The sequence below is a fragment of the Hemiscyllium ocellatum genome, chromosome 8 (genome assembly GCF_020745735.1).
Source record: "Hemiscyllium ocellatum isolate sHemOce1 chromosome 8, sHemOce1.pat.X.cur, whole genome shotgun sequence".
NCBI classification, from domain to species: Eukaryota; Metazoa; Chordata; class Chondrichthyes; order Orectolobiformes; family Hemiscylliidae; genus Hemiscyllium; species Hemiscyllium ocellatum.
This window is the reverse complement of record NC_083408.1, coordinates 113239886-113250514: the sequence shown is the minus strand read 5'-3', so window position 1 is coordinate 113250514 and position 10629 is coordinate 113239886. Positions and strand designations below refer to the sequence as shown.

Sequence of the window (10629 nt, the reverse complement as noted above, 5' to 3'; positions counted from 1 at the left end):
GGTGTCACAAAGCTCGTCCCTTTTTTCCGAAAAGCTGTTCCTTGGCTCAAGGATATGACTTAGAGGAGCTGCTGTTGGACTGGGGTGTACAAAGTTAAAAAAACACCCAACACCAGGTTATAGTCCAACAGATTTATTTGGAAGCACTAGCTTTTGGAGGGCTGTTCCTTCATCACGTAGTTGTCAGGCTCTGATCAGTCTGGTTTGGTACAGAGATGAAAAGGATCTTGAGAGGCCTTTTGGTGATATGTAAACAGATGAGACTTCAGGCCAATGTGGTCATGTTTTAGAAGTGACCTGTATAAAGAGAGGGGAGTGTTCAGCTCTCGAGCTGAGCTGAGCAGTTTTACTTCACTCTTGAAATGGGAAATTCAACAGGGAGTTGTGTTGAAACTCTCTCTCTCTCTTTCTGCCCTTCAACTTTGACCTATAAGCAGCTGTTCCATTTATACTGTTTTTAAAGGGAGTTTGCTTATTGGGACTGTTGTGTGTATTTGGAACAGCATAGCTAAGTATAGCTGGATAGTTTGAGTTCTTTAAGGGTTCTTTATCCTGTTATTTGTATTTCATTGTGTAATTTTTTGAATACATTTTTTATCTGTTTTAAAATTTAATCATCAGCCTAGCTATCTTACTCCGGGTAATTTTCACTATACACTTACCAAAACAAATTGCAAAGTTAGGTCTGGGGCTGTCTGGTTAAGAATCTTTTGAGTGGTCTGGCCTAATCCATAACAATGGAACGTTACAGTGCAGTACAGTCCCTTCAGCCCTTCATGTTGTGCCAACCTATGAAATCAATCTGAAGCCCCATTTAACCTATGGTATTCCGTTATCATCCATATGTTTATCCAATGACCATTTAAATGCCCTTAAAGTTGGCAAATCTACTGCTGTTGTAGGCAGGGAGTTCCACGTCCCTTCCTCTCTCTGAGTAAAGAAACTACCTCTGACATCTGTCCTATATCCATCACCTTGGGCGGCACGGTGGCACAGTGGTTAGCACTGCTGCCTCACAGCGCCTGAGACCCGGGTTCAATTCCCGCCTCAGGCGACTGACTGTGTGGAGTTTGCACGTTCTCCCCGTGTCTGCGTGGGTTTCCTCTGGGTGCTCCGGTTTCCTCCCACAGTCCAAAGATGTGCGGGTCAGGTGAATTGGCCATGCTAAATTGCCCGTAGTGTTAGGTAAGGGGTAAATGTGGGGGTATGGGTGGGTTGCGCTTCGGCGGGTCGGTGTGGACTTGTTGGGCCGAAGGGCCTGTTTCCACACTGTAAGTAATCTAATCTAATCTAAACCTCTCAATTTAAAGCTATGTCCCCTCATGCTAGCCATCACTATCCAAGGAAAATGACTGTCATTGTCCACCCCATCTAACTCTCTGATTATCATATATGTCTCAATTAAGTCACCTCCCAACCTTCTTCGCTCTCATGAAAACAGCCTCAAGTCCCTCAGCCTTTCCTCATAAGACCTTCCTTCCATACCAGGCAAACATGAAAGCTAATCTCCTTTGTACCCTTTCCAAAGTTTCCACATCCTTCTTATAATGGGTGACCAGACTGTACGCAATATTCCAAGTGCGGCCGCATCAGAGCCTTGTACAGCTGCAACATGACCTTGTGGCTCTGAAACTCAATCCCTCTACCAACAAACATGGATACAAAACTGGCTGAGGGATAGAAACAGGGAGTAACGGTCAATGGATTTTTATCAGGCTGGATTGTAGTGGAGTACCTCAGGGTCAGGGTTGGGGCCCTAGCTTTTCCTGATACATATTAGTGATCTGGACCTTGCTGTGCAGGGGACAATTTCAAAGTTTGTAGAAAATACTAAACTTAGAAGGATGGTATACTCTGAGGAGGACAGTGTGGAACTCCCAAAGGACAGAGAGGTGAGTTTCAATCCAGAGAATTGATGTTCTCTGATAGAAAGAACATTTAACGGCAATAAAAAAGGTATACAATTCTAAAATGGGTATTGGACCAGAGGGAACCTAGGTATACAGAGGAATCTCAATTATCCGAATATCAATTATCCAAATTTCAGATGATCTCTTACATCAAAGAGGTAAGCGTATTTGATTTACCTGTACTCAAGAACATGGGAAAACACGGGCAAAAACAGAGAAACACAAGCACCCCAAGCAGCAGCGACTGGATTTTTTTTAGGTAAGGGTTAGTTACACAGCCCTTTGCAAAAGTGCTTTACAGGATTCCCATCACTTTACCGGGCTGGTCATGAAAAAATGTCCAAGAAGGTAGACGCATGCACGAGGCGGTACTTCTGTTTTTCTATCGCGATGTTGAGTTCCCGGAAACTGATGAATGCTCCTGCAATTGTAGAAGCTGTTTGGGACCTCATTTAATGCTCAGCCCTCATATACGGTATTTATGTGATGGTAAAGATTTAGTCCTTCCCAGTTTAACCTGTAATTTGCAGAATGCAATGATTAGTTTGTTTAAATAGCAGAATCATTAAAATTATAGATTTAAACAAATTCTCCAGGAGAGCACAGCATTCATAGAGTCATAGAGATGTACAGCATAGAAACAGACACTTCAGTCCAACCCGTCCATGCCGACTTGATATCCCAACCCAATCTAGTCCCACCTGCCAGCACCCGGCCCATATCCCTCCAAACCCTTCCTATTCATATACCCATCCAGATGACTTTTAAATGTTGCAATTGTACCAGCCTCTACCACTTCTTCTGGCAACTCATTCCATACACGTTCCACCCTCTGTGTGAAAACGTTGCCCCTTAGGTCTCTTTTATATCTTTCCTCTCTCACCCTAAACCAATGCCCTCTAGTTCTGGACTCCCCCACCCCAGCGAAAAGACTTTGCCTATTTATCCTATCCATGCCCTCATGATTTTATAAACCTTTATGAGGTCACCCCTCAGCCTCCGACACTCCAGAGAAAACAGCCTTATTCAGCCTCTCCCTATAGGCCAAACCCTCCAACCCTGGCAATATCCTTGCAAATCTTTTCTGAACCCTTCCAAGTTTCACAACATCATTCCGATAGGAAGGAGACTAGAATTGCATGCAATATTCCAACGGCATCCGATTGTTTAAGGTAAAATTGATTAGCCGAATAATCAATTATCTGAACGAAACAGTGCCCGCCCATCTCAGTTGGATATTCGAGGTTCCTCTACAAAGGGAACAGATCCTCAAAGGATAGTTGGAGACAGCAATTTATAAAACACACTATGTCCTTAGCCTTATTAATTGAGGTATGGTGTACAATAGCAAGGAGCGATGTTGAACTTGTACAAAACATTTGTTAGACCTCAGCTGGAATACTGTGTACATTTTTTGACACCATATAATAGGAAAATGGTGACCTCGTTGAAGAGAGTACAGAAGCGATTTACAAGAAAAGGGATGGGAAAGAGTCAATAATAAGGATAGATTGAAGAAGGTGAGACTGTCCACTTGGAGAGAAGTTAGACAAGAGGCAAGGGGTGTTCAAAAGCATGAGAGAGGTCTCCCTAATTACAGAAGGACATTATTACATGGGAATTGAGAGTGTGTTGCTGGAAAAGCACAATAGGCGAGGAGTGGGAGAATTGACGTTTCGGGCATAAACCCTTCATCATTTCCTGATGCTTTTCCAACACCACACTCTCGACTCTGATTTCCAGCAACTGCAGTCCTCACTTTCTCTCGTTATTGCATGGGAGGCAATTCAGAGAAGGTTCACTTGGATGATCCCCAGCCAGGCTGGAGTTCCACTCACTGGAGTTTAGAAAGATGAGAGGTGATCTCATTGAAACATATTGGAGTCTTATGGACTTTGACAGGATCAATGCTGAGAGGGTGTTTCCCCTCATGGGAGAGTGCAGGACCAGAGGGCACACTCTCAGAATAAAGGGGCTCCAGTTTCAGACTAAGATGAGGAGGAATTTCTTCTCTCTGAGGGTTATGAGTCTTTGGACCTCCTTGCCACACAGAGTCCCTCTGTTCAATAACAGTCCCCAGGGCCTTACCATTGACCGTGTAAGTTCTACCCTGGTTTGCTTTACCAAAATCTACATTAAACTCCATCTGCCATTCCTCAGCCAATGGCCCAGTTCATCAAAATCTAGCTGTATGACCTTCTTCACTGGATTATCAGGATCCATTCCTGATGAAGGGGTCCTGCCTGAAACATTGATTTTCCCACTCCTCGGATGCTGCCCGACCTGCTGTGCTTTTCCAGGACCACTCTAATCTTGACTCTAATCTCCAACATCTGCAGTATTCACTTTCACCTAACCTTCGTCATTGTCCACTTTACCACCAACCTTGGTGACATCCACAAACTTATTAACCATACCTCCTCAAACCTCATCCAAGTTTGTGGAATACAGAGGAACCTCAATTATCCAAATATCAGTTATCCGAATTTCAGATGATCCAAAGAAGATTTGAAGGTGCCACAAAAAGAATTACATCAAAGGTATTCAATTTCCCTGTACTGCTGAACATGGGAAAACACTGGCAAAAACAACGAAACACAAGTACCTCAAGCATCAGTGACTGGATATTTTTTAGATAAGGGTTAGTTACACAGCCTTTTGCAAAAATAAGTGTTTTTAAGTATTTCTCATCACTTTACTGGGCCATTCATGAAAAAATGGCTGAGAAAGTAAATGCATACATGAGGCAGTGCCTCTGTTCTTTCTGAGATAAGGGAGCACAAGTGAATTACATGTCTCTGTTCTTGTATAAGTTCTCTGTGAACGCCAGCCTGTAGAAGTCTCAAACCTTTCAAAAAGAAAATGAAAGAAATGGGCTGAGAAGGTAAACACATGTGTAAGGTGGTGCTTCTGTCCTTCCATCGTGACACTGAGTTCCCGGAAACTGACAAATGCTCTTGTGATCGTAGAAGCTGTTCGGGACCTTGTTTAATGTTGGGATTCCATATATTTTTATGATGGTAAGGGTTTAGTCTTTCTCAGTTTAACCTGCAATTTATAGAATGCAAAGATTAGTTTGCTTAAATAGCAGACTCATCAAAATTATCGATTTAAACAAACTGTCCAGTAGAGCACAGCGTTCGATCAATACAGCTTCCGATTATTCAAATCAATTATTTGAATGAAATGTTGCCCGCTCAGCTCACTCGGATAATTGAGGTTCCTCTGGACACGGAAATAGTTAGGAAGGCAAACACAGATCATGTGCAGAGCGATGCAGACAAAGTAATGATTGGGAAACGTGAGGTTATATACTTTGGCAGGAAGAATGGAGGAACTGAATATTATTTTAATAGAGAAAGTCTGCAGAAAGTGACAGCACAGAGGATTTGAGTGTCCCCATCCGTGAGTCACGAAAAGCTAGCATCCAAGGTCATTTGGAAAGCAAATGGAATGTTGGCCCGTATTCAAAGAGAAAGATTTTACTGAAACTATACAAGGCACAAGTCAGATCACACTTGGACTATTGTGAACAGTTTTGCACCCATTATCTAATGAAAGATATACTGACACCATGAGACCACAAGATACAGAAGAAGAAGTCAGCCATTTGGCAATTTGATCATGGCTGATATGTTTCTCAATACCATTCCCCTGCCTCCTCCCTGTAACCCTCGATCCCCTCAGCAACCAGGAACCTATCTATCTCTGTCTTAAAGACACTCAATGACTTGACCTCCACAGCCCTCTGAGACAATGGGTTCCACAGATTCAGTACGCTCTGCCTGAAGAAGGGTGCAGTCCAAAGTGTTCACTAGGTTAGTCCCAGGAAGAGAGATTGAGTAAGCTGGACCTGTACTCATTGAAGTTTAGAAAAATGAGAGGTGAAACATATAAGGTTCTTGTCGGACTTGGAAGGGTAGATGTGGAAAGATTGCTCTTCCTCGTGGGAGAGTCGAGGGCCAAAGGGCATTGTCTCAGAGCCAGGAGTTACATATTTAAGACAGAGATGAGGAGGAATTTCTTCTCTCTGCGATGAGTGAATCTGTGGAACACTTTACCACAGAGGGCTGTCGAGACTGGGTCATTAAGTCCAGGAAAGGCTGAGAGAGACAGATTTTAATCAGCAAGGAAATCAAAGGTCATAGGGAAAGGGCAGGAAAGTGGAGTTGAGGATTATCAGATCAGCCGTGATCTCATTGACCGGTGGAGCAGACTCGATGGGCTGAATGGCCTACTGCTGCTTTCTGCGTTCTGAAAGTTCTCTAGCCCGGTCATTACTTTGTTTGTGAAGGGCAATGGGATATTGTGAACAGTTTTGCATCCATTATCTAATGAAAGATATACTGACACCACGAGACCACAAGATAAAAAAGAAGTCAGCCATTTGGCAATTTGATCATGGCTGATATGTTTCTCAATGCCATTCACCTGCCTCCTCCCTGTAACCCTCGATCCCCTCAGCAACCAGGAACCTATCTATCTCTGTCTTAAAGACACTCAATGACTTGACACTCAAAATGAGCATTTAGACAGGCCCAGATTGAATCCTAAAATGTCCGCTTTTGTTTTCACCACAGGCAATGGAAAGGCATTAAGCCATTGGCGTCAATGCAGCTCAAAATGCTGGACAATGTGACACAGAACAACTCCAGCTGCACTATCGATTCCAGCGTGGAAGGTATCATCATCCCCATCATGTACCTGGCCTCTTTGATAGTTGGCCTGCCTGGGAATTGTCTATCAATCTATGTGGCATGTTTACAAGTGAATCGTGAGAATGAGATTGGTGTCTACTTGCTGAATCTGAGCTTTGCCGATGTCTTATACACACTCACCATCCCTTATTGGTTCATTGAATACTTTGATGTCCAAGCAAATGTGGAGTTGTACAACCTGATTAGCGTTGTGACCTACACTACCATGTACTTAAGCCCTGCTTTCCTCTGCTGTATCTCCATGGACCGCTACCTCGCTACAGTCTATCCACTGAGGTACTTTAGTCTCCGCACAGTCAAGGCAGCCATCATAGTCAGTGTGGTCTGTTGGGTCCTCCAGTTGATGTGCCATGCATTGCTGCTCTACCAGCAGTATTTCTTTTCCATGTTCCACTTCTCTGCAGTCTATGAAGACACATATCCAATGAAATCAAGCCTGGTTGTCGAATATCTCACCCGCTTTGCCGTTGGGTTTTGCTTGCCACTGACCTTGCTCCTGTTTTGCTCTCAGCGCATGTTGAGTGCAATCAACGACAGTACAGCCATGGTGGACACAGAGAAAAGGAAGATTGTGAGCCTCTTGCTGCGGCTGCTTCTCGTCTACATCATCAGCTTCGGGCCTTACCATGTCATCATACTCATCCGCAGTCTCATCGAGCCAGGAAACTGCCATTTTGCCCAGAAAATAAACATCTTTTACAAAGTGTCCTTTGCACTTACTGGTCTCAATAGTGCCGCTGACCCCATCATCTATTGCTTGCTTTGTGACAGTGCCAGGCAGGACATTAGGAACCTGTTCACAGCCATGAAGATGATAGAGTTAAAGAGTCATACAGCACAGAAACTCTCCATGCCAACCATATTCCCAAAACTAAGCTAGTCCCACCTGTCTAGGCCCTCCTGGCCTAGGTCCCTCCAAACCTTCCCTATTCATGTACTTATCCAAATGTCTTTTAAACGTGATAATTATACTCAATCCACCACTTCCTCAGGAAGTTCATTCCACACACAAACCACCCTTGGTGTAAAAATGTGCCTCTCGTGTCTTTGTTAAATCTCTCTTCGATTTTCAGAGATTGAGTGCCAGAACTTAACCCTTGGCTGGACAGAGCAAGGAGACTCTCGACTAGGCTCCACCTGGTCAGAGGGCGACAATGGCCTAGTAGCATTATCATTAGAGTATTAATTCAGAAGCTCAGCTAATGTCCTGGGGACCCATGTTCGAAACCTGCCACAACAGTTGTGGAATTTGTATTTAATTTAAAGTCCAGAATGAAGAGTCTAATGATTGTTGGGGGAAAGAAAATATCTGGCTCACTAATCGCCTTAGGGAAGGAAATCTGCCATCATCACCTAGTCTGGTCTACATGTAACTGCAGACCTACAGTGCTGTGAGTCACTCCCAACTCCCTTTTAAATGACCTAGCGAGCTACTCCATTGCATTAATCACTACAGAGTGTCAGACGGATCTTGGTCTTGGCAGCGGAAAAGACGACAGCAGAAGCAGCCCTGCCAACCCTGTAAAGTCCTCCTCACCAACATTGGGAGAACTGTCTCACAGATGAGTCAAGCAACAGCCTGACATAGTCTTACTCACAGTATCACACCTTACAGACAGTGTCCCAGACCCCACCATCCGTGGATATATTCTGTCCTAGGAGAGGTGGTGGCACAGTAGGGTTATAGTTGGGAGGGAGTTGCTCTGGGAGTCCTTGACATCGACTCCGCACCCAGTGATGTCTTGTTGCTTCAGGTTAAATATGGGCATGGAACCCTCCTGTTGGTTACCACATACCTTCCTCCCTTGGCTGGTGAATTGGTACTCCTCTGTGTTGAACAACATGTGGAGGAAGCACTGAGGGTGGCAAGGTGTTTTGACACCATTAACTTGATAACTTGTTGTGATCTCCCTACCTTAACTAGTTTGTACAATTTTGGGTTACTTGTTGCTTTGGTTAGACCCTCAGCATCCGACTCTTACACTATCATGTTATTCCAGCCATTTAGTTTGTCTCCAGTACCACCTTACTTTTAACTATCTGTAATGATGTCTCTGCCTCACTTCCTTGGATTAGACATCATCCCCTCGCTGGTTATTCAGCTGTTGCCACTTTACTCACACTGCCTGACACTCTTCATCACCAGAAGAGACTTATTATCTGACACTCCACTCACCATTTGTATGACCTTTTGATCTCTCTGCCCATAAACTCTATGTCTCGCTCCCTCACTTCGCCGGGTGAAGGGACAGCACTCCAAAAGCTTCTGATTTCAAATAAACCTGTTGGACTATAACCTGGTGTTATGTGACTTCTGACTTTGTCCAACACCGGCACCTCCACATCATTCCTCAATGATGGAAGAGCCCAGCACATCAGGGCAATAGATAAGGCTGAAGCTTTCACAGCAATCTTCAGTCAGAAGTGCTGAGTGGATGATCCATCTCGGTCTCCTCCAGTGATCCCCAGCGTCACAGATACCAGTCTCCAGCCAACTCGATTCACTCCACGTGATATCAAGGAACAGCTGGAGGTACTGGATACTGCAAAGGCAACGGGCCCTGACAACATATTGGTAATAGTACTGAAGATGTGTGCTCCAAAACTTGCCTCTCCCCTAGCCAAGTTCTTCCAGTTACAACACTGGCATCTACCTGACAATGTGGGAAATTGCCCAGGTATGTCCTGTACACAGAAAGCAGGACAAATCAAACCTGATCAATTACCCCCAATCAGTCTACTCTCTGTCATCAGTAAAGTGATGGAAGGGGTCATCAACAGTGCTATCAAGCAGCACCTGCTCAGCAATAATCAGCCTTGGTTCAAACACGGACAAAAGAGCTGAGTCCCAGAGGGGAGGGGAGAGGGACTGCCCTTGACACCAAGGCTGCATTCGACCGAGTGTGGCATCATGGAGCCCTGGCAAAACTGGAATCAGTGGGTGTTGGGGTAAACTCTCCACTGGTTGGAACCATACTTGGCACATAGGAAGATGATTATGGCTAAACAGGGTCAGTCATCTCAGCTCCAGGCCATCTCTGCAGGAGTCCCTCAGGGTAGTGTCTGAGACCCAACTACCTTCAGCTGATTCATCAATGACCTTCCCTCAACCATAAGGTCAGACGTGGGGATATTCGCCGATGATTGCACCATGTTTAGCACCATTTGCGATTCCTCAGATATTGAAGCAATTCACTTTCTAGGGGAACAGGATCTGGACAATATCCAGGCTTGGGCTGGTAAGTGGCAAGTAACCTTTGCACCCACGTAAGTGCCAGGCAATGATGGTCTCCAGTTAAAGACAAGATAGCCATCTCCCTTTGACATTCAATGATGTTACCTTTACTGAATCCACACTATCAACATCCTTGGGGTTACCATAGATTTAAAAACCCAGCTGAACTCACCTCACAAATGCAGTGATTACAGGAGCAGGTCAAAGGTTAGGAATCCAACTCACCTCCTGGCTTCCCAAAGCCTGTCTACCATCTACAAGGCACAGGCCAGGAGTGTGATGGAATACTCTCCACTTGCCTGGATGGATGTAGCTCCAACAACACTCAAGGAGCTTGACACCGTCCAGGACAAAGCAGCCGCTTGATTGGCACCACATCCACAAACGCCCCCTCCCTCCCCCACCAACACTCAGTCGCAACAGTGTGGACCATCTACAAGATGCACAGCAGAAATTCATCAAAGATCCTCAGGCAGCACCTTCCAAACCCACATCCACTTCCATCTCGAAGGACAAGGGAAGCAGATACATGGGAACACCACCCCCTTCAAGTTCCCCTCCAAGCCACTCACCGTCCTGACTTGGAAATATATCACCGTTCCTTCAGTGTCACTGGGTCAAAATCCTGGAATTCCCTCCCCAAGGAAATTGTGGTTCTGCCCAAAGCACATGGACTGCAGCAGTTCAAGAAGGCAGCTCACCCCCACCTTCTCCCCCACGGGAGCTCAGTGCACAGTGGCTCAGTGGTTAGTAGCCTCACAGCACC

General features: G+C 45.0%; 1 protein-coding gene across 1 annotated transcript; it reads left to right on the top strand.

Moving 5' to 3' along the window:
- The first annotated feature begins 2266 nt into the window (after window positions 1–2266).
- Window positions 2267–7814, top strand: LOC132818230 (G-protein coupled receptor 4-like). The gene is made up of 3 exons (XM_060829009.1): window positions 2267–2385; window positions 6491–7455; window positions 7702–7814. The coding sequence occupies exons 1-3, from the start codon at window positions 2267–2269 to the stop codon at window positions 7812–7814; spliced, it is 1197 nt and encodes a 398-aa protein (XP_060684992.1).
- The last annotated feature ends 2815 nt before the right edge of the window (window positions 7815–10629 follow it).